Genomic DNA, 27998 nt, shown 5'->3' on the forward strand with positions numbered 1-27998 from the left:
TGGTAAGGAAGCTGGTAGAGTAAAATTTAATCGATTTTTTTCCCCTGCAGCGCTTGAAGGAATAGGATGTGAACCCAGTGTAGGTGGCAGCACACATCCTTCTGTAAAAGGCACTTTTACTTGCTTAGGCTGTTCATACTTACAAGCCTCAGTCCTCCTTGACTCCTCTCCTTCTCTCACTCCCAAGGTTAAATCTCACCACGCCACTCTACTTTTCTGCCGCACTATCTCTGAATCTGTCACATTCTGTCTGTCTCTATAGCCAATGACTTTCTCTCACCACCTAAGAGGCCCTCCTGCTTATAGTCCTTCTTTCCCCTCCATCCATCCTCCATATGCCACCAAAGTCAGGGTATTAATCCAGAAAGCTTATCATGACACTGTGCTACTCCTAGCATTTTTTACAGAATTAAGTTTAAACCCCATTGGATGGCATTCTATGGACTGGTGATCCGGTCCTAATTTATCTTTTTAACCTCCTTTCCTGCCTCTCCCGTTCCTGACACACACACACACTGAGCCTCCAGCGATATCCCTATGTTTCTGCACATGCTGCCCACTGTCACTGTCATGTCTTCAAGCCTTCTTCACACTGTCTCCTCTGCCCAGACATTCTTCCTGGGCTTCTGCTAGCACCTTCTACTCATCCTTTAACGACTGATTCAGAGACCACTTCTGTGAAATCATCCCTGATTCCCACAGTGAGAGTTAAGCAAGACTTTCATTATGTTCCCCAGCATTTGGAGGGCAGCTACGCTGAAAACCAGCTATGTTGCATTGTAACAATTTGTTTATGAGTCTGTCTCTTCCACTCAGCTGGGAGATCCAGAAAAACAGGGGCCTGTTGCTCATTGATCTTTGTTTTATGCTTCCTTCTGCTTCCCCACCTGCTCTCCCAATCGCCAGGGTCTAGTACAGTCCCTGACACACAGTAAACCCCCAACAAACAAACCAAATTCTTTGGTTTAAAGAATGAGTGATTATATTGTATGGGATATCATGAGTCCCTTTAGTTTGGCTTTCTTAACTTACTTAATGCTGAGTAAGGTAAATTCACTCCCGCTTCTACCTTACCACTTTTTGATTCCAGTTCTCAGTCATTTCTCCCCTTTGGTACAAAACTGATTGCACAGTACACACGGAAGCCTTACCCTTTCAATTATATGATGAAGTTTGAGGGTCCCAGGCTTTTGCCAAGCTCAAATAATAAATTTCTTAAAGCCATGGACTAAATTATCTTCAGTGAAAATGCTCTGTACTTTGTCTCAGCTGTTTTTGCAGAACAAAGATTCCTGTAAAGCTTTTCTTCCTAGTTTCTAGCTTAAACTTTTCATTAGATACAGACCATTTCTCCCTGTCTCATCATCTTCTGAGACTGTAAGTTATCCTTTTGCTTCATTTATAATGGAAGCATACTTATATTCTGTGATAATGGATCCCCTGAGCTTTCCTTTTCCTTAGCTACCTACAGAAAGTTAACTTCCTCAGTGGCAAATTAAGGACAGATTACAAGCAGCCTGGGAACTGGGCTCCATCACCACAGGGGGCTGCCCACTCAGTCTCCTTCTGTTCAACCATCCGAAAGATGCAGCTGCTAAGCCAGCCTGGCACTGGGCTGCTCTCCCCATGCCTTCCCTTTCTCTCACGGAGGGAGTGGAGAAGTCCCTTTCTCCATCAGGAACTGGTTGGGTTAGGATCCTGAGTTCTCTAGACTCTCTTCTTCTCCTCCTCCCCCTACCCCAGCCGCCTACCATCTCCCTCCCACTCCAAGGCCAGCAGTGACTGCGCTCCAAGACTCCCCCTCCTTCCAGAACTGCCTCTTGGTTTCCATAGCAACAGAAAATGTTGGTGGGAAGCAAGAATGGAACTGCAACTCGTGCTGGGGCTGGGAGGAGGAGGTGAAATGTGGGCCTCTCTGGAGGCTGCAGAATGAGGGAGAGGGGGGCACTCAGGTGAAAGCTGGGGAGAAAGAAGCCAGGTGAGGAGTCCTCAGACGACAGAACAGGGCAGCTCAAAGGGAAGGTGCGCTGGCAAACAGAAATCACTTTCATTAAATAAATGAACTAGGAGGAAGAAATAGGAAGAAAGACTTAGAAAAAGTAATGCAGAATTTTATATATATATAAAAAATATAGTGAACGTTTGAGGGGTGAAGTTAGGTATAAAACCCAGAAGAGGTTATTTTATTTCAAAGGTGAATGGTGGAAGGAAACAAGTGTAGTGGCAGAGAAAAGGGGGTGTTAGAACTTAAAAATAATAATATATATAAAAATAAAAGTAATGCTAACGTACCTGGGCTTGAAAATTGGTGTGTGTCACTTATCTGCTCGGAGCCTTAGTTTGCTCATCTACTACAGCAGAGTTATTAACGTCTACCTCAGAAAGACGTTGTGGGGATCGAGTGAAATAAAGCACAGGAAGCAGCCACTCAGAGCAGGTCAGGTAGCTCTATTTTTAAAAATCATTGTTCGAGGCTGAGGAATGGTATTTCAAAGAGGACTTGGGGCTGAAGTTTAAGCTAAAATTCCTTGAAAACTGAGCATTGTCTTACTTCAGTCTGTATGACAGACTCTAGGTCCATCTACCTCACTACAAATAACTCAATTTCATTTCTTTTTATGGCTGAGTGATATTCCATTGTATAGTCTGTCATACAGAGTGAAGTAAGTCAGAGAGAGAAAAACAAATACAGTATGCTAACACATATATATGGAAACTAAAAAAAAAAAAAGGTTCTGAAGAACCTAGGGGCAGGACAGGAATAAAGACACAGACATAGAGAATGGACTTGAGGATATGGGGAGGGGGAAGGGTAAGCTGGGATGAAGTGAGAGAGTGGCATGGACATATATACACTACCAAATGTAAAATAGCTAGCTAGTGGGAAGCAGCCGCATAGCACAGGGAGATAAGCTGGTGCTTTGTGATCACCTAGAGGGGTGGGATAGGGAGGGTGGGAGGGAGGGAGACGCAAGAGCGAGGAGATGTGGGGATGTATGTATATGTATAGCTGATTTACTTTGTTATAAGGCAGAAACTAACACACCATTGTAAAGCAATTATACTCCAATAAAGATGTTAAAAAAAAACCCCAAAACTGAGCATTGTTATGTTTTCTTTGTGTATTTATTTCAGTTTTTCATGTCTCCTAAGTAGATGGTATCATGATAATATGCACCTGAGTACATGTGCCATAGCAATTTTTAGTTGTAGCTCTTTCAGGACAAAATTGGGAAGCATCCCTTTCCTTCAAATAACTTCTCCATCTGTGCTTTTAACAAAGCCTTCTATGATATTTACTCATTTCCTCTCCTACACAGTCACAGTACTGTTGGCCTCATAACCTCTCGCTCGTTTCTCTTCTCTCCCCTTAGTTCAAGATGTCGCTGCAAAAATAATATTCCATGCCCACAATAATGTTTACAGCAGTCCATCGATATTTTCTGAGTTGAGTGTGTCATCACCTCCTTCAGGACTCCAAGGCAAGAACAGCTAGAAACGTTGTGGTGTAATGAGAGATGCCTAAAAGTCAATTTACTCCGGGCTACCTTTACTATCTTAGAAGAAGGATGTCAAATTGCTGCAGAGACTCTGCTTCTCCATGTCTCCCTGTCCTGACGTTGGGACAATAATAGCAATGATGACGACTAACACTGGAGCTTGCTGTTCCAAGTGCTTTACGTACCTGGACTCACAAATCTTATCTTAACCCTGTGGGGTTAGTATGCAGTTATTATCATGCCTCTTTCCACATGTGGAAACTGAAGCACAGAGACATTAAGAAACTTACCCAAGGTAAGATAGCTTACAAGTCTCAGGGCTGGTATTTGAATCTAGGCAGAGTCTACCCTTTTAATCATCGCACTGTGGTACTTCTCTATGGTAGAAATATCTGGGCTCCTTTAGGCACTGTGGCTGGATGATATTATTACTGCTTTTTAGAGGCAACTGCTCTTTCCTCACTTGGTACCATTTAATGAATAAAGTAGGAACATGTGACTGTGACCCTGGCTTCCATTTTAAGATGTGTACTGAGGCCACTGGTTTATCTTTTTTCCTCTTAGATCCCAGTGAAGATCTGGAAAAGGAATAAAAATGTCTTGATCTCACAACAATGAAGATAACTGGCAAAAAGCTATATGAGTATGAGAGGTCTCAGTAAGTCTCCAGAAGTCAGAAAAAGCCTGGGAAAGCAGTGGATGGTGCAGTGAGATGGAGGTAGCTTTAGCGTGGGGGGTTCCCAGAATCAAAAAATGAGCCCAATGGATGACCTAAATCGACATTTATCCAAAGAAGACATACAGACGGTCAACAAACACATGAAAAGATGCTCAACATCACTAGTTACTAGAGAAATGCAAATCAAAACTACAATGAGATATCACCTCACACCAGTCAGAATGGCCATCATCAAAAAATCTACAAACAATAAATGCTGGAGAGGGTGTGGAGAAAAGGGAACCCTCTTACACTGTTGGTGGGAATGTAAATTGATACAGCCACTATGGAGAACAGTATGGAAGTTCCTTAAAAAACTAAAAATAGAACTACTATATGAACTAGTAATTCCACTACTGGGCATATACCCTGAGAAAACCATAATTCAAAAAGACACATGCACCCCAGTGTTCACAGCAGCACTATTTACAACAGCCAGGACATGGAAGCAACCTAAATGCCCATCAACAGAGGAATGGATAAAAAAGATGTGGAACATATATACAATGTATTATTACCCAGCTATAAAAAGGAACAAAATTGGGTCATCTGTAGAGATGTGGATGGACCTATCGAGTGTCATACAGAGTGAAGTAAGTTATAAAGAGGAAAACAAATATTGTATATTAACGCATATATGTGGAATCTAGAAAAATGGTATGGCTGACCTTATCTGCAAAGCAGAAATAGAGACACAGGGGTAGAGAACAAACGTATGGGTACCCAGGGGGAAAGGGGTAGGGTGGGAGGAATTGGGAGATTGGGATTGACAGATATACACTATTGATACTATGTATAAAATAGACAACTGAGGAGAACATACTGTATAGCACAGAAAACTACTTAATGCACTGTGGTGTCCTAAATGGGAGGGAAATCCAAAAAGGAGGGGATATATGTATATGTATGGCTAATTCATTCTGCTGTGCAGTAGAAGCTAACATAACATTGGAAAGCAACTATACTCCAATAAAAATTAATTTAAAAAAAAGGAGCCCAAGTCACCCACTGGAACCCCAGAGGTTTCAACCTGAGAGAAGGAAGGAAGGACGAAGGAAGAGTTTGGGGTATGGACAGAAAGCGGGGAAAAACCAAAGGTCTACATCTGGAACAATTGCCTTCCTACCCCAATGCACATTCTCTCTCTCTCTCTCTCTCTCTCTCTCTATGTACACAGAGCCTCCAGTTTGCCTTTCCATTGCCTCTTCCTGAAATGTGAACGGAAAACCATAAACTACCAGTCATGGATGGACTATATAGTATGACTGAGAAAGATCAAATTAAAAACAAAGCACAATAGAAGAACTAACTCTAGAGATAATTTCAAGAAGAGAATTTCAAAATAAAAACAACTAACCTCAAACTGGTATCCCTTGACAGGTTCAAAACGATGTTACATATAAGGAAAAAGAAAAGGGTGCCATGAAAAAGTAATAGAGAAGAAGAAAGGGCTTTGGGAAGGTAAACATATTATTGCCAAAATTAAAAAAAATCAATTTAAAGATTGAACTCAACCTCTTAGAATATAAGATAAAAATAGAAAGAGATGGTAAATATGAGAGAAAGGATAAGAGACATTGAGAAATGGTTGAGGAAATCCAGTATTTGGCTAACAGGAGTTTACAAAAAGGCAAGAGAGAAGATGAAGGAATAGGAATAATCAAAGAAATAATGGAAGAGGATGTCCCACTTTATATTTAAAGTGCCTAAAAAGTGTTGAACAGATGAAAAAGACACCCACTTAGACACATGTTCGTCACATCAGGACACCAAGGATAAAAAGAAGATCCTGAAAATTTCCAGAGAGGGAAAAAGGTCATCTGAAAAGGGACCAGATCAGACTTCTCCACAACCACATCGAATGCTACAAGAGAAAGGAGCAACGCCTGCCAAGCTCTGAGAAAAATCAGATTCAGTCTTGAATTGCATACTAAACCACAATATTAATCAGCCATGGGGGCAGAACCTAGACATTTTTAGATTCACAAGGGCTTAAAAGTTCACCTCTCAGTTTTTTCTTTTTTAAAAGGTTATTTCTTCTTTATTTCTCAGTTATTTCTTTTTTAAACAGTTATTTGAGTGCATGCTCCAGCAATATGAGAAATCAAATCGAGAGAGAGGGAAACAACCAAGAAACAGTGGATTGAATTCAGAGGTGCAATGAAGAGAATCCCAGAATGATGAACATGAGGCAGTCCCACAGAATGAGTGCAGCTTGGGACAGGAAGACTTGGCGAGGTGTTCCTGGGAAAAAGGAGGTCCAAAAAATAAACAGTATGATGGAAACTGTGGAAAAACCAAGGACAAATAAAGGCAGAAATGCAAGAGAATGGAAAAGCAATCAGGAAAAAGGAAACAATGATTAGACAGGAAACTGACAGGAAAAAGGAAACAATTATTAGAAATAAATGGAAGGTAAGTTCTAGGATAGCTCTCATGTTTCTAGCTGAGATAACTGCATGAATAGTATGTTTCCTGGCTGTCATCATGACGTCCAACCTCATCACGGTTGGAGTAGGAGCCCAGGTACGGGGTTTTCGTCCCTGATAAGCATTTCCATACCCACAAGTGGCATGAAGGTGAAGAAATACTGGACTTCAATGTACTACTGCAAGCTTGGACAACAGGAGAGGGCTTCAGCAGGGACCACCAGAGAGCACAGCTTCCTCCCCCATTTTCCTGGCCACACTTGGGTCTCTAGTATTATGTGGTGACAATAGAGACAATACTGATGACAGTGGAATTTCATGCTGGCACTGGCATGGAGTCAAAACTAAGTTGATTTAAAACATAAAAAGAAGTGGTATTTCAGAGCATCTGACTTTGTGGGCTATGATTTAATCTGCAAATCTATTGGGAACGAGGGCACATAGGAGAGAGAAGAGATGATGGTATAAGTGAGCTAAATACTCATCTCTTATATCAAGATGTCAGTTAATGATATCTAAAGCTGAGGAGCCAGAAATAAGGGCATATGCATATCACATGGGGATAACCTCCCGGAAGACTAAGTATAGAAACATTTAAGGTGTCCGCTTCTGGAGAGCGGGGCCAGGATTGGGGCTAAGAGGGTAGGAAATGGTTTGCATTTACGTTTTACTTGTACGTTTGTTTTGATCTTTAATATATATATATATATATGTATTATTTCGAAAAATCTTTTAAAATGTGTGTTCTCTTCTGTCAGTCCTACTGTCTGGATTCCCTTGCTGCTGTGTAGTTGTTTAAATTGTCCTCATGTCTATCGTAAACCATCTTCTGGAAGAGGGTGAGGTAATAAATCAAATAATTAACCAGTCACGGACATCCACTCGTCCATTTGTTAAACCTCTTCCTCTTTTTCATTTCCAAGAGTGCTCTCTAGGACACAAGGGAGGAAGACCCTAGTTAGTGCTGTGGTTGTCTTGGTTGTGGGGTAACAGGAAGCAGAGGAGCCTTAATTTTTAGTATTTAGACTTCGGCTCTGAAGACTGCTATCGAAATGGGGTGAACTCTGATTAAAGCTTTTAAAGTGCACTGTTTTCCCTGAGCTAAAGAACGGTCTTCTGAATTAGTATCAGTAAAATGCTTTTCAGTGGGATCTCTGACACCAGAAGTCGCCACTGACGCCAATGTAATTAGCATCCCTGGACTCGGCCTTGCCAGGCAGCATAGATAATCACCTACAACGACAGGCTGATGATTAGCCATTGAGTGCTCACTGGGCGGTCCTGTAGGGGTGACAGGGAGAAGACCCTGCAGTGACCTTTCCTTAAGGCACTCCAAACGACGAGGGCCGAGGGTGCAGGGGGAGAAGGAAAGCAGATATTCACATGCACCAAAAGACAGAAAGAAATAAACACATCATCCTCAGTTACACAGAGAGGTCTCTGTACATCCAAGTTGGAGTGGAATAAAAATGGTCTCTTCCCCACCCGGCCCATGTTGACCTCTCTGGTTTTATGTGTGTTACCTCTTTTTGGTTTTGCCCCCTGCTCGCCAACTGGAGCCAGACACCACCAGATATCCCTCTTTGTGCCTCCATGATAATTACATGCTGTTCCACTTGCCTGAAAGGCTGCTCTATCACTTAGCCTTTGTCAGGCTGTGAACTTTCCCAATCCGTTAAGAGTTAGTATAAACTTGACCTCTTCTATGGAACCTTTACTGAGTTACTCATTTTGAGGGCCTCCACTATACTCTGAATTAAAGTTCCAATCAGTTACAGTGCTGATTGGAATTTTTCTGTTTTCATGCTTGTTTCTCCAGTAGATTGTAAGCTTCATGAGAGGAGGGAATGGGTATATTATTCATTTCAGCAGAATTGAAATAGTTTATATGAAATACTTAGAACAGTGCCTGAATATAAGCATTATATAAGCATTATTATTATTATTATTGTCAAGTTTTATATTTAGGAGCCCTAGCATAATATCTTCACATGAAAGTGGCAGCTAAGCAAATGTTTCCCCCCTTGAATTCTTGAATTCAAATAAGCTGAGTTTTGGAAATGAGGAGGTCACAGGTGTTTTTGGCAGTGGTCATGATTCCAATGTGAAAGTGAGGATGATTTCTTTAGATATTGGTAACTGAGAGCTGTGAACATCTTTGAAGAAGCAAAGGATGTAACAGGTGAATAAATTCAGTTTTGGAGGATATGAGGATATTCCAGATGATATGAAACTACTAAAAATCATTTGCTATTGGCTTTGAGACAGTATGCTCACCCTCAGAAAGATGGGCTTATTTGGAGAAACACCTAATGTAACTCAAGTAACTTCGTTTTCTTCAGCATTGTCTGGAAATAGAAGGCAAATCAGTCAGACAGATGTTTCCATGCTCATCCTCCCTTGCTATCTGTATGTGTGATGTGCACGTGTGTGCTGCCATCTGGGTGAGCCTATCTGGGCACAGCAATGGATCATTAAGCTGTCTTTCCATATGGTGCATGTGTAGCATCTGAACCACGATTTCACAAGGTAGGTAATGCTTTAATTCATAGAGACGCTGAATGATCCCTAGGACGGTTGCCAGATCAGTATCTCTTTTGTTCTTTAAACACTATATGCATTTTGCAGTCTCACCACCTTTGTTCATGATTCCATTCAATCTTATATCATTGGTCCCATTTTCACTGTTTACACAATTCTGCCCAAGTCTACTTCCTCCAGAGAGTCTTCCCTGATCACTCCAGCTCATCAACATCTCTTCCTTCTCAAGACTTAGAGAGATTCACAGATTCTAACACTCATTTCTCCCACAGTTGCGTTCTATGCTGTGAAAACATTTGTCCTTTATCGCTATTTGAATGTGTATTGCTATTTAGCTGTTAAGTATGTTAGTCTTAGCTCCCTGAGTAGACTGTAGTATCTTTAACAGGAGCTTGTAAGTATGCCTCTCTGTAGTCTCTACCACAATTAGCACAGTTTGATGAGTATATTTGGTACTCAATAGGTGTTTCCTTAGGAATGAATGGATAAATCTCCCAGAAGTCCATTCAGAAAGATGTTCCTGGGATCCCCTTCACAAATGCTCATTTACTTTCCACTTTAGTTTGTCAACACATGTTAAAGGATAAAAGATGCATATCTGAAACATATTTATATTGTAAAATGCTACAGTCTTCAAAGTCTGCATTGGTTAATACACTTCATAGTATTTGTTGATGTACTTTATAGTCTGGATGCAAGTTTAGGTTGGTTATCCTTGAGAACAAAGCTACAAGACTCTAGAGTATTCAAATATTCTCATAAAAATTAATTATCACAATTTGATCAACCATAATTAAGGGAACATTTTATTGCTGTGAGCAGGTGGGTGTCCTTGAGTATGTTTCTTAAGGAAAGCACTAAATGCAATCTAGTTCCTTGGAAGTCCCATTGTACTCTGCCATTGGCATACACTACTGCATGGCCATTAAACCTGAAAGGCTCAGTTCTTTGAGTGTACGTGCAGTTGATTAATCAAGGTCTGTGATGAGTAAGTGTGAATTACAATGACATAACTTTCCGACATCCTTTAGAGTTATTCAACATAAGGTCACTGAGATAGGTTGGTTGTGGGTATTTCGGTGTTCCTAGCATAATTCACAGAAGCGTTTCCTTCGTATCCAGTGTATTAGGAGGGCAAGAGCAATGAGGCCTTTTGGCAATTTCTGAGTATCACTGTGCTGTCAGTAATTCCAAAGTGGCTTGCCAGCTAAATGGAACAGGCACCCTTGTCATCATCATGATTCATTGCCTACTGAAAGCACGCAGCTAGCCTTAAGTAGCCTTAAGCTACTTCTCACCACAGTCCTGTGAACCAGGCAGTGCTATCTCCTGTTTGTATTTGGGAAACTGATGCCCATGGAGGTTAAATGACTAATGCACAGTCTCACACCATGTAGAAGGAGTCAAAGTATGAAAGCAGTTCTGTAGCTTAGAGCACAGTTGTCTTTCCAATTCCTATTGAGCATAATGATTACAAATCTCAAACAAGCCCTCAACATGGCCCTGTAATTCTACTCCGTTTTCCTTGTAAATTCTCTTTCCCACTTTTTTGAAATTACTCTTTAATATCTTCTCTACCTTCAAATCTTCCACACCAATGTGTCATAATTTGCTAGAAAATATTAGAAACCATTGGAGGGAACATACCTCTATATTCTCATCATCTTATATACAAATCATTATAGTACCCATTATCTTTGTCTTCCCTCCTATTGCAATAGGAATGTCCCCATCAAAGACAATTCTTCCATTTGTCCCTGGATCCCAACACCTCTCACTTTTATTCATTCAGTCGATCTCTCTTTCTTCTCCAGTATCAATAACTCCCTTTCTACCTGATCATTCAATTTAGTAGCCAAACGTGACTCTAGTCGCTCCTGTTTAAAAAATCCTCCCTTTGACACCCAAATCACTCTTTAGCTACTTGCTTATTTCTGTGTTCCCATGCTCAGCAAAACTTCTTTCAAGAGTTGTCTACTCTACCACTTCTTCAATCCAATGCAATATGGCTTCTGTGCCTTTTATTCCACAGAATATGCTCTTGGCAAGTTCTTAGTGGTCTCTATGTTGTCAAATCCAGGGGTTACCTTTCTAGCCTCATCTCACTTCATCTCTCATCATCAATCTATCCAACTGATCGCTTTTTTTGTGGGACAAGTTTTGGGGGAAAGATCATTCCACTTTTAGATACTTTGAGGGCTCAGTACAATATAGGAAGTAGAAAACATTTGCCTTTGTTAGTATAAGTGGAGTCACCTAAGGTGAATGTGTGGAGTGAGAAGAGAAAAGGGAAAGGGCTGAACCCTAGGGAACAGGCAGAGGCAGGGGGAATCTACAAAGGAGCCAGAGGAGGGGTGGTTGCTGGGGCAGGAGATGCCAAGGAGGAAAAGAGTGGTCGGCAGAAACAAAGACCACAGAAATATGAAGTAAATAAGGCCTGGAAAGAGTGTATTGTATTTGGCAATTAGTAGTTCATTAGTCACCGCTTAAAAATAATTTCAGGATGCTGACAGAGGCTAACTGTATTGAGGCCTGACTGTATTGAGTAGAAGGGGAAGCCGGGAAGTGTAGACATTTCTTATGAGAAGCTTGGCTGTGAATGGAAGAATAGTAAGCAGGAGAAGCATCTAGAGAAGACAAAGCATTGACGGAGGGTTTTGAAAAAAAAAAATCAGGTTATATCTGAGCTTGTTCAGAGATTGCAGAGAAAAAGGTTTACCCAATGTCACACCATTTATGCTAGAACTGAAAGTAGAATTTATTTTGTCTCTCCCATTAATTGAGATAATATATATGCAAGAGTTTTAAAGACTATGAAGTATGATGAGAATTTAATATGGTATTTTCATTTCTGCTATATCATAACTACTTACCAGGAAGTAAGTGCATTACATTTTTTAAACTATATAACATTCCCTTCATCTCATTTCCCACCAGAAGAACCTCACTGTTATTCATTCAGCAGTTTTTAAATGATTGAACTGGTATGAATGGCCTTTTGTGTGCTTCCTTGTGAGGGATTTATGAAGTAGGTGTTGGCCAACCTGCATGTTTCTGTTCACCTTTTCTGAGCTGACAACTGGATGGGTTATATAGCTATGTAGGCCTGATGAATACCAAATGCTCAGCTCCTTCTTCATGCGGATGCCTCTTTCTGATTAAAAAAATGAGCAGTATAACTCCTGTCAAAGAAAAACTTGAGATATTTTAGATTCTAGGCCTCCTAAGTCTAAGATCTCCTTCAAAACTCTGGTAGGACAACTCTGCCAGCCATCTAAACAGACATTGGCTTATAAACCCAAGATGTTCCACAATGCTTTGGATATGAATCTTAATCATTTTTTCTCAGTCTGACAGAAGGTAAAAGTTTAACCATCTGAAATTTAATTCTGTGGACTCAAGGGCAGAAATCAATGCCCTGATATTCAGAAACCTATGTTAATAATTCATTGCATTTTTCTCTCCTCCTAATATGCTTCTATAATTTATAAGTAGAGTCACGGGGCTCTTGCTTCTCAGTACTCTTTTAGATCATATGCTCTTAAATGCAAGAATAGTTCGCAACGTCTACGATGTGTATGGTACACACAGATCGGAGTAGGAAGTCGGGGACATGTGAGCAATGACTTGTAAGATGTTGTTACTATGTCTCTCCAGCTTGAGTCTTCTTGTGGATAAGAATTTGTAGCCATTTATAATCATACTCATTACACCTTAGAAAGGATTATACTCAAGGGCAAAACATATCTTCCATGAACATTGCTCCTGTTTAATGCAGTGTCTCTTGCATGCATGGAATGACTGCCACTCAGAAGGTCTCATGGTCTGAGGACAGACTTGACCTGGAGGTATACCTTTATTTTTATGACCCTGTGTGTAGCGGTAAGTTTCCTTAGTCTAGACTGCCTATTCTTTGCGTGAGGCAAGGTTTTTCTTCTCTCTTACCTCTCTTCTTGGTTCTCCTCTGAATCATCATTTCCCCCCCCAAGAACAAAAAGTGCTTATGCTACTTTTGTTTCTCCAGAACCCATATTTTCTGAGTTCGCCCACATATGTTGCCCGAGCAACTCTTATTGAAAATGTTTTCCCTTTGGACTCAAATTGACCTGGGTTTGAATCGTGAGTGCTTTGGGCCAGATATTTAATCTCTCAATAACTAACTTTTGTCATTTGTAAAACTGCAATAACACTATATACTTTATAACATTTGTGGGAGAGGGAAATACAATATATGGAAAAAAGTATATAACAAGTTCTTGATAAATAGTAGTTGTAATATTAAATTGGTTAAATTTTCTTTCCTTCCTATAAAATACTACTTATTTAATCATCTATTCCTTTGGGGTGTCTCTATCAGATAGATATCAACTATAAGGATGGCAAACAAATGAATATTTCTTGTAGATGTGATTTATTTAGGGGTCAACAGAGGCTGCAAAGTAAAATGGAAAGAGTGCATGGCTAGAGAGGTAGGAATATCTTGGTTCTGGCCTTGCTAGTTCTCCTATTAACTAGAAGTGTGACCATGTATATGATTATCCATACATGCAAAACTATAAGCTATCAGGAAGATTGCATTTATCATTGATGAAAGAGTAATATCAGATCCTTTACACATTTTAAATTTCATGTAAACCTCAAGTAGATTGACTTTGATTCAATTAAGCAAATATCTACTGAATAACCATTATGGGCTGTGCCTGGCAATGTGAGGGATAATGAACGGAGGATGCATATGCACACATTCTTATTGAGGACTGCTATTGGTTAGATTGTGTCCTTCCCTCAAATTCATACATTGAAGTCTTAACCTCCCAGTACATCAGAATGTGACTTTATCTGAAGACAGGGTTTTTGCAGAGATAGTCTAGTTAAAGTTAGGTCATTAGGGTGGACCCGAATGCAGTATGACTGGTGTCCTTATAAGAAGAGGAAATTTGGACACAGACACACACAGAGGGAAGACAACATGAAAATATGGGGAGAAGACAGGCATCTTCAAGCCAAGGAGAGAGGCATAGAACAGATGCTCCTCTCAGAGCTCTCAACCCAACCCTGCTGACACGTGCTGACATCTCAGACTTCCAGCCTCAGGAACTGTGAGACAGTATATTCCTGTAGTTTATGCTATCCAGTTTGTGGTGCTGTATTACGGCAGCCCCAGCAAATTCATACAAGGACCAATTATGTGCCAGTGACTGGGAAAGTAACACTGAACCAGACACTGTTTTTTCTCTCAGGGGAAGAAGTTAGGTAAAGAAGCAGATAATTCAGCCCTGGATGATAAGCAGGGTGCCATGAGAGGCCACTGAAGAATACTTGAGCAATACCAAATAATTTGTCTTAAAGGGTCCCCTTTAAGGAAGGAAACCCTGAGCCACATTTTGAAATAAGAGTTACCCAGGCTAAAAATGAGTGCAAGAAGGTATTGTTCTGGGCAGAGAACGGTGTGTGCAAAGACATGGATTTGTGAGCAAGTGAGGCACAATTGTAAGACTATAATAATTCAACACACCCAGAGTTTAAAAGGGGTGAAAGGTGAAGCTGAAGGGCTGGGCAGGGTCCAGATCAGTAGAGCAAGTCTCCACAGAGCGAGGAGAAAGACCAGGGTCTTAGGGAATGAGTCTTTCTTGAACAGGGAATCAGGAGGAGATAGGCTATGTTAGGTAGGAGGGAAATCACACAAAACATGAAGGTATGTATTTGGCAGTGAGAGTTCTGGTCTTGGAAAAACAGAGATCCTCTTGAGAAGTCGTGCGGAGGAGGTAGAAAGTAAGGAGAAGTAAGATAAAGAGGTCCCTCAGAGGACCAGAAGTACGACAAACCAGGAGGGCTTGGAGGGCAGGGCCCGCATCCTGTTCAGTGTCTGCAATCTAACAGGGGCTCTATAGACATTTGCTGAGTGAACGAAGGGAGGAATGATGCAACAGTGTGGTTTTAGTGAATTGAGTGGGAACTTCTAAGTCAAAGCAGTTTAGTTTTAAAATCTAGGTGCTGCTGGGGAATTTTAAAAACTTTTTGAGTCTCATTATCTTCGTTATTAGTATGGGGGTACTAATACTTACTGATAGGGATATGGTGAGAATTACATGGGATAATTTACATGAAACTAAATAAGACTTAACAATGCCATCTGATCAATATTTATTGAGAAGCTACTTTACACCAGGCTTTAGGAATACAAAGATAAATAAGACCCACTCTCTGTCTCTAAGGATCTCACTTTCTAGGGTGGAAGGCAGACATCTGAACAGATAACATAATTGCAGTGAAATATAATAAGGCCTACCTTAGGCTAAGAAAAGGATGCCAGGAGTGCACAGAGAAGGGGCAGTCATGTAAGCCAGATGACAGAATGGCATTAGGGAATACTTCCTGGAGGAAGTGACGCTTAAGCTCAATCACGAACAATGCTGCACAGTGAGGTGAAGAAGGAAGAGAAAGGAATTCCAAACAGAGGGAATAACAGGCTTCCTCTGCAGCTGTGTTCTTCTAGTTCCTATGCCTGTACTGTTCCCTTGCTGAAAATATACTCCAGTCTGACTGATAAGAGCAAAAACACCCTCTTTGCTCTTGTCAGACTCCTGAAGGCTGGATCTTGCTCTGAATTTCCTCAGCTATTGGCTGGGTTCTCTGTAAACCAAACAGGCTTTCAGGGACCTTGCTGGAGCCGCGTGCCTGATTCCTTCCTCACTTTCTCCTTTCTTCCTTTCCTTCATCCTTCCTCCTTTCATTAAACATTTACTGTGTCTACATGTGTAAGCCAGGGGTTGTACCTGGAGATATAGAGGATCAAAGCATATTTCTAACTCTCAAATCATATTTCTAAGTCAAGTGCAAGGTAGCAGCAAATGATGGCCTATTGACTAGATCTTCCTGTTTTTTTGTAAATAAAGCTATATTTGAACACACCCATTTATTTGTGTATTGTCTACGGTCACTTTCATGATACAATAGAAGTGTTGAATAGTTGAAACAGAGACCATATGTCTTTCAAAACCTAAAATATTTACTATCCGGCCCTTTATAGAAACAAGTTTGCTGAGTCCTTTTCTAGTGTTTGTGTGGGGCGGAGGTGGTGGGGTAGCTGGACAAGTAAACTGGTGATATGGTGCAGCAAGGTGGGGAAGAAGGGCTCCTAACCCATACGTGGAAGGTCAGGGAAAAAGTGACAGTTAAAAGAAGTGACAACTAGGCTAAGAACTAAAGGGTAAAAGGAATTAAGAGGGGAAGGAAGATCATTCTCAGCAGAGACAACAGCATGTGCAAAGGCCAGGCAATGAAAGAAAAAAGCAGTTCTAGACAACAGTAAAGAGAGGAAATGATAACAGATGAGGCTGGACAATAAGTTGGGTCAGAAAGGTCAGAAAGGTCATTTCCTGAGTATGAAAGCCATATTAAGAATTGTGTAAATATAATGTCCCTTAGGGAACTGAGAGTCATTGAAAGATTTTAAGCAGAGTAGTGCTAGAGCAAATGTGTGCTTTAGAAAGATCACCTTGGAGTAATCACTCTGCAGTAACATTTAACACTTGTTGGACATTTATTCTATGCAAGGTCTGTGCTAAACGTGTGGTACACATACAGGTATATGGAAATGTTTACTGAGTAGCTAGACGGTATTGGATGCCAGGTAGAAAGAGGTGAAGAGTAGGGGCAGCTACGGATCTATGAGAACCAATGATCTCCCCGATGGATGGACAAGTTGAGCACCACCCACCTTTAGAGGCAGGAGGAGGAAGGGGAACAGGAGTGACTGGAAAGGTCAGTGTAATGTCACAGAACCCAAACAAACTTCAGTGAGGGAATAAATACCAATAGGGAGCAGACAGTGAGAATCAGACATTGAAAGAGGCCAAAGAGAAATGAAGTGAGAAGAGAAAGGGGTGGGGGTGGTAATTTATCAAGAAACAGGTTACAGCTGACTTAAAAGAGAACAAACTGAGTGGAAGGGCTGGGACGCAGGCTGGGTTACAGAAGTAAAGGACGTGACTGGAAATGAGACAACAGAGGTCATTGCCACTGTTTGAGAAATCTGTCCATTTCTCAAGCAATGAAAAATGATTGTGGCTGGATTTCTTAAAATTAGTCTGTAATTCAGCGGTTTTAGCAAGTTTTTAAATTCACGAAGTAAATTCCTCATCCCAGAGATCTGGTCATTTGATTCAATACTGGATATCAAATTATGCAAATATGGTACATGACTAAATTAAAGGCCATTTCATGTGAGCATTAGTTAGGGATGGTAGCTATAGTACTGAATTATTAGAAAATGGGGCAGCATAATTTAATGCTTAAATATGTAATCAGAGTAACTTGCAGGTGGAAGAAAAGGCTCTTTTGTCCTTCGTGTCACCAGATTAGAATTGTGGCTACTGTTTTTTCTGAAGGCCATTCATCCTTCTCAGATGGCCATGCCTGCACATGCCCTCATTTCTGAGTTTTCTGCCGCACAAGCAATCTTCCAAGGCTAATGAGAGCTACAAGAACAATTAATAGCTCTGCCAGCACCAGTATCGTACCCTGCATTTTTAAAGAGCTCAAAATATTAAATAACAAGTCCAAAGAACATCTCTCCTGGACCTCTCATTACATTGATTTTACAGGTGAGTAAACCGAATCATACAGAAGTGAGACAGTGGACGCGAGAAGTCTTACTTCAGTTGTCTCTCACGCCACTGTGAGGCTGTTGCCTGTTACACTTGTAATTAAGCTGTTGTCTAGATAAAGAATGACTCCCTCCTGGCTTTGACTGTTGGTTACCAACAGATTTTAAATGCCAGTTGTTGAAAAAAAAAGATTTTTTTTTCAAAAGTGGGTGTGTAACTACTGGCCTAAATGAGTTTAGAAAATTATAGCTGCACTTTCAATATAAAGCCACCTACTGAACTCAGAGCCTAGCCTGTTTCAGAAGGAAGGCGTAGGGAGTGTGACAGGTATATTTCTCTTATGTCTCTAAATCTCAGTAATTTTATAACATTTTCTTAAACAATATTTGAAACAAGAAAACATCATGGGGGTTATTAGTCTTACCCTTTAGGGACAATTTATTTTTCTGCTTCACAAGTTTAACTTCCTACTTGGATCATGATATGCTGCTAAGATACTCAAAAGGTCATTTTTATCAGGTCAACTGCAAATGGGGCTCTTATTACAGAAAAGTTATTTATAAGAGGAGAAAAGAAGTAAGTCTATTAGCATGTAAAATGTACCACAAAAATGAAAAAAGTTTCAATTAAATACTAAAAGATCAATCTTGTTCAAATCTTTGGTTCAAATGGATGACTTCCTAGAGCTCTGTGACTCCACTTCAATGTCTAATAGGCAGTACTCACTTTGACCTTCACTAAGTTCTTTATGAATACTACCTACCCAAGTGTACAAAAATGCTAGTTCAAGTAGGGCTCCAGGTATTATTTTTATATCTTACTCTGTGCACATTTTGAACATTTTAACAGTGGTTAAAGCACCCCAAGTCAACCTAGACGGCAACTGCTAGAAAACGCAGGAGATGCTAAAAAAAATAAGTTGGTATAATTTCATTCTTCCCCCCTTTTGATTAGAGTTTACAAATATGACTGTTAGCTAGAACATGGTGAGGCTATGGGTCAGTTTTCCAAGTAATATACACTTCTTAATACAGTCTTTGGACTACAAATCTACCATAACACTGCCAGTGTTTTGATGTTATTGGTATCTTTATTTTCCATTACTCCGTGCTATGATAGATTTTACCTCTTCCATTGCCTACTGTAATTTGCTTCTGAAAAAACAATTGCTGGTAAGTAATATGCTGAAGGATGGTGATTATACAGTAGGATGAGGGGCAAGATCCCCATGATGTAGTGTGTGTATACACGTGTGTGTGTGAGCATATGAAGGAATGTGTATGCATTGTGTATGTAAATAATATGATATGTCTGAGAGCAATACTGTAACCTGCTTGAGGTCAAAGACGATATATTGTTTACTGTTATATCCCTAGTAATTAACACTGTCCTTAGCATATTGAAAATGTTTAAGGAGTGTTTGTTGCATGAATGAAAGAAGGGTACTAATGCTCTACGTTCCCACTGGCAAAACAAGGCTTCCAGTTTAAAAATGAGGCCAGAGGTTCGTCTACAATAATCTGCTGTACATCCGGTTTTTATGGGGAGATTTCTACGTACACAACATTATGCTAGGAGTGTGAGAAAGGCAAGGAAATTGAATACACAGAACTTGGACTTGAAGTGCTTCCAGTCTAGTTGGGGAGACAAGATATATACAAGTGAAAACTTAACTCCTAATTCTAGAGAGTGAATCATGGCATGCCAAATGTTATTTTTCATGCCAAATACAACCACTATATGAGATCAGAGAAAAGAGAGGCTGCTAAGGACTGGAGTCCTTAAGAAAAGCTATACAAACTGGGTAGAAACGGAGTTAGATCTTAGAGGATAAAAGACAGAGGGGAAGGAAAGGAAATAGCTGTGAGGGTTGAGGGAGAGTACAAATGAGCAGATCAAGACAAGAATAGATATTAATAGTTTGAGACAAATTTTAGGAAGCAGTCATCAGACTAGGAAAAGACATGATGATCGAAACGTATATAATAAGAAAGCAAATCATCATGGGCATTTTGTACAATAATCACTTCATACTTAAACTCCTTAGTGAAAAGAAAAAAGGTAATGTTGAAACAGACACATTCTATATGTGGCAAAGTTGGGGAAAACAGGTGGGATGTCAGAGGACCATGGTGGCGTTCCCAGAGGCTAGTGAGTAGAAGGTAGACATGCCTAACTAGACGGGAGCTGATTATATATGACATCAGAGGGAATGAACAGGTAGAGTGGGGCCTGGATAAGTCTTTAGACAAAGGGTTTCTGTGTTAAAGTTTCAGACTTTTGATTGCAACATAGATCTGACTTTCCCAAAGTCTTAGGTGACCAGATGTACTTTTGTAGCTGTCCTTTGTACCAATTTCCATTTGTTTTACATTTTTAAGGCTACATAAATGTCAATACTGTGTACAAAACTATTCTGCAAACCACGACCAGTTACATAAAGAAAAAGTTTGGAATTCTGACTTTCAGATATTTTTAAAAAATTGACACATCAATAAAATCAAGAATAAGTGTTAAGAGCCCAAAGGAGAAGCAATGATTGATAAATATTTTAAAATAAATGGGGGTCCTTCTTTTCTAACCATGCCTAGAAATTGATGTAAGAAATCTTTATTAAAGTTAATCATAGCCATGTGGATAAATCATCCATATATTGTGTTTACGTGTAAGAGTACATAGAACAGAGTTAACAAAAAAAATTTGTAAAGCTTTCAGTAAATACTTTGAAAGTTACTTATGTGAACCCTTTGAAACTCATATTCATGAACGGAATATTGATTAAATGAAAAATTAACTCTTGAGAATGTTTCCTAAATAAAATATATCAATGCATGGATGTACTATGATATTTCAACCAACATTAATTATATCCTTTTGATGTCTCTACTGTCTTGTTCTAAAAAGCGAATAAGACCTGCACTACATCATAGTTAATAGGAGTGTGGTGCTTGTTGCTTAGGCAACAGGATGAATAAATGCAGGTCAGAATGTGCTTCAAGAAAAACAAAAGCTAGAATATGATACTGAGTGCAGATTAAGCAAGTCCAACAGATTATTTTCACCATTAATGAAATCTATTTCTTAAAGTTGGCTGATCATATTAGTGTACTTTAACTAAGTTCATAATTAAATTAGATTATGGAGATCAATAAATAATTTTTATAGAATAGAAATTGATTTTTTTATGATACAACCAGCAAATAAGTGGTGTACAGCAGCATGTAAAGCGATGATTGGTAACACTTTTATGATTTGCTTCATTTTCATAATTAACTCCTCTGAATGATAACTCAAATTTTTAAAGTTAATTCTGTTTCATGTAGAAAGTATTTGATTATTCTGAATTAACCATGTTTTCTTAATTTCTGAAAAATTATATACAATAATTGGAATTTTAAAAATAAAGACAACAATCTATGGAGAAGATCAGACCTTGGTTTTGTCACATACGTCCAGGATTTTTTGCCTCCTGGATACATTTTGGAGTGCTTATACATATTTCATTCATGAATGTTTTTTCTGATCTCCAAATGCTTATTGGAAACATGTTTGGTTAACCTTTGCATTGGGCTTTCAAAAAGGGATTATATTTACTCAAAAGTGTTTAACATTCAGAGGAAAGTTATGCTGAATTAAAATTTTCCAAGCAGACAATCCAGAGAACCCAAAGACCTACTTAACTTCTCATGGGACCAGAATAAACTTGGACACAGGTTTGAGAAGTGGGAATGAGAGAGTCTTATTTCAAGTAGAGGTAAGGAGAAAGAATAAAGACTTACCCAAATGCGCAGTAAATATAACGACAATGAGAAGACTTTCATTCTACTCGACGGTCCCTCTAATTCTTAGTGTCACCTGTTTAGTGTCCTAAGTCTGTCCTAATTCTGCTCAGTCTGTCCTAAGACACTTATAGCAATTGAAGCAATTTCACTTTTCCCCTATTTTAATACCCACAATATCTGTCTAATCTGTGACAGTATTCTTAAACATGAGAAAAATAACAGTAGCTGCAGGTCTCATTATAAAAACAGCTTCATAAAGAGTTCTATGGATACAGTTACATAGAGCTCATATGTCTTACTACATTTATGCAGCTTTAAAAGGAAAAACTCATGGGGCACACATTTTTGGAGAAGCAGCAGAAGTTTAACAGTCTGAATAATTTTCAAATCTACAATAGTCAAGTCAAGCTTGGAGAAAATAATCTCTAATGGAAATAAAAAGACATGCCTAGCTCTCAGTACTGTGTTATCAATTTCGTTACTAATAGGCTTCAGGTGTCAGCCCCAGCATTTTATTTAGACATAGCTATTGATTGTTTCTGCAAGCCATTTTGTGCTACATGCCTATGTTATGTAGCTCTGTCTAAATTTAGGGATCAGTAATATGTGTGATGGGACCTTAAAAGCAAAGAAAGCTAATAAGGACTGTGACGTAGCTTAACAAGGGAAACTGATGAGCACTGGGGGAGGTATGTGAATGATCAGAAAGCTGTATTATGGGTCTGCACGTTTCCCCATCCTCCTTTCTCACCTATATTCGTCGCAGTGGGAAGTTTGCACATATCAGGTTTAGATTGCAGGCAGACCAGTATTCAGAAGTACATGAATGTACTTAGTCCATCAGCCTCTCTTTCTAGATATTGACAGTTAATTGATGGAAGTGTTTGTTTTCTACATAAAGTAATAAACAATACCTCATTGCTCTTCAATCAGCATGTGAAGTAAGTGAAAGCTGTCTATAATAGAACATTTGAATCAGTTTGCTAACGAACTAAAGGTCATCCACACAATTTAAACTGCTTATTGAACAATTACCAGGAAAAAAAATGACCTGCACACCGTAAACAGAACAAATTGTCTAATTAATTACTAAACGCTGATGCGCAAATGAAATAATATGTGTTAGGAATCTAGAATTAACTGAAGAGTTCTATAACCTAACTGGGTATTCTGAGATTACAAATCTATAAAAATCACACAAAGAATGACAGGGAGAATATAAATGTTAATCTTCTTTCACTGCCTATAAATAGTACTCTCACCGGTTCATTCATATAATACATATGTATACGGATGCACATAGATCTCATTTCTCAGCAAGTGCCTATATGTTACACAGTAAGTTCAGTCCTAAGGGCATCCGATTTTCTAATGCGGTTACGTATATAAAATTGACCGGTTTTGGTGCAAATCAGGCTGCCTCTGAGCCGTGTAAGACACATAAGAAGCAAAGACAGACAAAAGGCAGCTCCGTGGCCACAGAGAGCATCTTACCATAAACTGCACATTGTCAAATCCATTAGCCATCAGGTGGTTCTCGTACTGAGGTAGCCCAATGCTTTCCAACCATTGTCCCACTGTTTGGACAGGGCATCTGGGTCCTGTAAGAGGATGAAGAGGGAAGCGTTTAAGCAGGGAGTAGCCGTCCACGGGGTAATAGCGGTAGTCCTGGGCTGAGAGGTGGCATTGCCACATCATGCTCCTGGGAAAGTTGCTATCAAAGGAGCCCGCCAGCTTGACAGATTAATGTTCTCAGCGAGAGAGCAAAGTCAGAAGTAAAACATAGTTTGCCAGGCAGGCTGTGGAGTATGACTTGATCCTAGCTCCACATTTCTTACATATTAATCTTTACTACCGACCAGTACGTCACACAGCCCCCAAAACCAGGCAGCAGAAGAAGGCATATCAAGCTGTCGGCTTGGGCTGGTCTGCGTTCCGTGTGATTGTTGGAGTACTCCACAATGAGCAGTGCACGGCCAGCAGCCAGAATTCTTTTTATCAAGTACTCCTACACTCATCAGTATGCAGCTCCATGCTCCTTGCTCCCCCTCGCTCGCTCCCCTTCATTACCCAGCCCAGGCTACACCTCGCATTTTCAATAATAGCCATCAGATAAGGCAGATTTTTTTTGTCTGCAAGCTGTAAGCCTGCTGCTGCTGCTTCCTCCTACACACCCATCCAACCGTCAATCTTGAATGATGAGAGCAGTCAAAACAAATGCAGAAAATAGCAAGATTCAAAAGCAAACCAAAGTGCTTAAATCTGAATTGAATCTTCATACGGGTTACACGTTACAGAGCTATTTGTTGTGGAATTTTACGATTCGAAAGAAACACCAGGAAATGCAAAGCTTTAACTATAGCTTATAGGGGAGCTCCTGACAGGTTCCCTTTTTGCTCTTCTTTCCTTCCCTTCCCTTTCTTTTTTTCTAAATGCAGCACAGATAAATGTTTCTGATCTAAAGCTTTACAGTGTTTGGAGAACAATTATTCTCTTTCTTTACCTTGCTGTATCAAAATGAACCACTCTGAGGTTTTTTTTTTTTCTTCTTGAATTGCTGCAAAATACAGAAACTGCATCGCAATCTTGAAGTCAAGATAATTCATTTCTCGTTTGTGAGGCTTCTTCCAAACAAAAATATTATTAGGCACAAGAAATCCTTTTCCTCTCTGATATTTATAACCCAGTCTACCAGGGTTGACATTCTAAATTAGCTACAGAGGTAACATTACTAGGTAGAATTTTTTAATAAAGAAGAAGAGCCCTAACCAAAAATAATTTAAGAATAGCAGATGTAAATGTGTGAGTTTTACTGAATGGCAGACAGACTAATTTATTTAATAATTGAGAGAAACCAGAGATTAATAATAGAACCCATAGGAATAGATCATGGAACGAATAGACTCTTACTTAAGATTGAGAGAGAACTTGCAGAGAGGTTAGTCTACCCTCTCTCTTAATGCAGGAATCCCTTGTCACAGTGTTCCTGGAAGAATATCATCCAATTTAGGCTTGAATACTGCCTGTAACAGAGCTCTTACTACTTATCAAGAAGCCTCCATTTATTAGAAAGGTATTTTACTTCCTGGCTGACTCCTACTCACTCAATCCAGCTCTGCCTTTGGAGTCACACAGACTGGGAACACTGCCTTTAACACATGAAGTGTTTTAAAAATTAAAGATAACTCTCATCCCCCCAGAACAGTCCTGGCACATAGTAAGTGCTCAGCAAATATTTATTGAATAAATGAAACATGACTTTCCTTCTTTCCCAAAATCTTATCTTTCTTTGTTTCCTTTCTCTTTTGAAGAACATTGTCAACCTCCCTAGCACACAGACGTTAAACTGCAAAACATCTTGCACTCCCCCTCTCGCCGCTGACATCAGTTCCCAAGTTCCACTCATCCCTCATCGTAGTATCTCTTGCATCCATTTCCTTGATTAGAATTCCTCTTTCATATTTATGGAACTGACATCTAGTGTGATTTTGCTCTCTTAGTTCAGGCCCACCTGGTGTAATACAACTACGGCCTCTGTGTTCGTCTTCTTGCCTCTGATTTTTTAAAATCTAGTTTATACGTGGATGTCGCAATAATCTCTTTAAGACAGTTTTGATTATCACTCCTTATTTAAAAACTCTGGCATGGCTTCAATTGGCTTCAAAATAAACTCCCAACTCCTTTGATGACATTTTGGGGTCTTCATGATTTCTACAAATCCTCTAATTTTATTTCTGTTCCCCCAGTGCTCCAAGCACGTGGGATCACTGGCTTGTCTTTAATGGCAGCCTGTAACATACTTGGGTTTCTTTTATTATGTCCCCACATTTATGCCTCTTCTTTGGCTTTGGATCAGATGATATTTCCTTTATGAAACCCTTTCTAGTTCCCCTAACAGGAATGTTTTAAGTGGCATTTACAGACCATCTATTATAACAAATATTTTTTGTCTAACATTATAGTTATTTGTGTACAAGATGTATTTTTTGGATGTAGGAATATGTCTTGCTAATATTAAAAGTAGTAAGGATTCTTTATGTACCTGCTAAATCAAATAATGCAATTTTCATTTCACAATCCAAACTATATAAAATCTTCCTAGTTTCAGATTAAAATTTTTTAAAGTCTATCCCAAGTCTCTGAATTTTTTATTTAAAGAAGATACCTAGGTTTTTAAATAGAAACGATTGGGTTCTAGATCTCTTAAGAAGGTCAAAAAGTTTGTAGCAGTTTAGGAATCTGTTTTAAGGAATTCAGGTTGCTCAATATTACCTATATGAGAAGTTGATAGCAAGACACTATTTGTCCTTGGCCAGCTCTAAAGCTGGTACACGGTGGAGTTAAAGGTAGGCGCCAATTACAGCCTCTCCTAGGGTCACATCCACATTGTTCCTCCTCATCATTTTAAGCTATGAGTAGGTGGATAAGCTACACAAAGATCGAGCAAACATGACAATAATTTTTTGGTTTGGTAAAGCATATGCTGATTGGCCAGCTCCTCAAATCTCACCTCATCTCCTAAGATGCAAACCAGGGACCAAGTACCTAGAAGAGTGCTACACACATTCTAGGCATTAAATTGCCTTTGTTAAATGAATGAACACATGACATTGGAAATGGCTTTCGTGAGATTTTCATTTCTTAAAAGAAAGAGAGAGAGAAGGAGAGAGAGAGTGAGAGTGAGAATGAGAGTATGAGAGAGAGAGAGAGAGAGAGAGACCTTATTTCAAGTTTCAGGCTGCTGTACAGAAACAGCTCAGAGAGAATACTGGTTACTAATCACTTTACAAATCTTTATATAGACTGACTGAATTTTATTCTTTTAACTATTCAATCATTCAGTTTCAACTCAGTAATTCTCATACGTTGGTGAAAGGTTTTAATGCAGCGGGGAAGTGAATTGGGAGAAACTGGGGTAGGAGGAGGTGGTGAGGGAGAGGAAGGAAGAAGAATGAGACCTTGAATCATGCTGTTTCTGGTTCTGTTAAAGTATTTTCTCATGAGCCAAACCACTGAAAGAACCCTTGTTTGGGTCTGAAGATCACTTTTTAAATAGTGTTTACATACATTTCTTACTTTACTTGCAATACTTTCTTGGAGTCTTAAAATTCTTAAGCATGACATCACATTATTGGGCAGGTCTCTTTATTCAACTAGAACTTCTTTAAGTTCCAAAAGGAAGCTAAGAGGAGGGAAAGAAGAGCTAACAGTTGTTGCTCAGGGCTACTGTGTTCCAGGCACTGTGGTGTGGATTATTAGCCCCACTTACAGATAAGGAAACCGAAGTTCAGTGTATGTGATGAAACCAGGAATTTCTTTTGCATAGTCTTTTAAAAAATAATTCTGGGGGTTCCACTTCCAGAATGGCAAGGTGAGGAGCTCCATGGACCTTCTCCCCAGCCAAACAAACATAACTGGAAAAAATTGGATAAAAAACCAAAACAAAACCACCATTTAAAGTCTCTGGAAATTGTCCTAAGAACATACAGAGGATGAAGAAAGATTTATTCAAGAAAATCTACTAAAACTTGGTAAGAACAGAGAGCGTCTATGGCACTTGAGCCATGACCTGTTCCCTCCCACCCTTCCTTCCCTAGCTCAGTTTGAAAGAAGCTCCACTCTGGGTGGGTGTGCCCAAGAGGATGGGCTCCTCTCGCCTCAGAGCCCATCCAAGGGATATGGTATCCTATCTAAAGGGGCAGGCCAGCAGCATTTCTAATACCCTCCAACTCCAAGTTATAGAAGTTAAATTCCTGGTGAACACAGCTGAGAGGTCATGCAGCCTCTATTCACAAAGTGGAGGCTCTATCCTACTTGTGGGAGGCCAAGAATAGTGAGGCCCTGATTGCCCTCATTCCAGCTTGCTTGTAGGGCTGAGGTTGCATGTCTAGAAAGGCAGGCTGAGATGAGAAGATCAGGGGCTACCATCCCTGCCCAGTGCCCAGAGCAGTGGCTCAAAGATTTTGCCAAAGCATCCTTAAATACAGACAGCTCTATCTCAAGGAACTGATTTTATTTGAAAGAGAGTATGAGGAAGTTCAAGCTCAAGGTGATTATTAAAAACAATGGAGATTTTGGGGTAAGCGATTAAAAGAAGCCATTAGGACAACAAGCTAAAGCTAAACGGTAGCCAGATAGTTTTAGAGAACAAGGGAAAGACATAGTTAAGAAATGCCCTCTTGGGGTAAGACCAAACTTCAAAGACTGGCCTCAAAACCTACTCCTGCCCAAATGCAATTGGACCAGACTCTGGAGCAATTTGTGTATAAGGGAATTGTCAAAAACAAGAGAGCATCCAGCTGGCAATTAGGGAAAGCTAATACCTGAGTGTGATACTAAATGAGGCAGACAGCTTAACAGAAAGATTAGGGAAAGATACAAAGAGGACTCTGCTATCATCATTATCATCCCTGGATGAC

At 39.7% G+C, this 27998-nt stretch overlaps 1 protein-coding gene across 18 annotated transcripts in view; it reads right to left on the reverse strand.

The window, feature by feature from the left end:
* ANKS1B (ankyrin repeat and sterile alpha motif domain containing 1B) overlaps positions 1-27998 on the reverse strand; it is a 1163282-nt gene that overhangs the window by 393905 nt on the left and 741379 nt on the right. For 16 of the 18 annotated variants that reach the window (XM_067697640.1, XM_067697639.1, XM_067697638.1 and 13 more), the window contains exon 15: positions 23074-23180. In XM_067697640.1, coding sequence (XP_067553741.1) covers positions 23074-23180 — 107 coding nt within the window. Of the gene's footprint in view, positions 1-23073; positions 23673-27998 lie in introns of those variants that run through there. The other 2 variants (XM_067697641.1, XM_067697642.1) reach the window with 2 other exon arrangements.

Source organism: Pseudorca crassidens, chromosome 11, assembly GCF_039906515.1.
Source record: "Pseudorca crassidens isolate mPseCra1 chromosome 11, mPseCra1.hap1, whole genome shotgun sequence".
NCBI lineage: Eukaryota > Metazoa > Chordata > Mammalia > Artiodactyla > Delphinidae > Pseudorca > Pseudorca crassidens.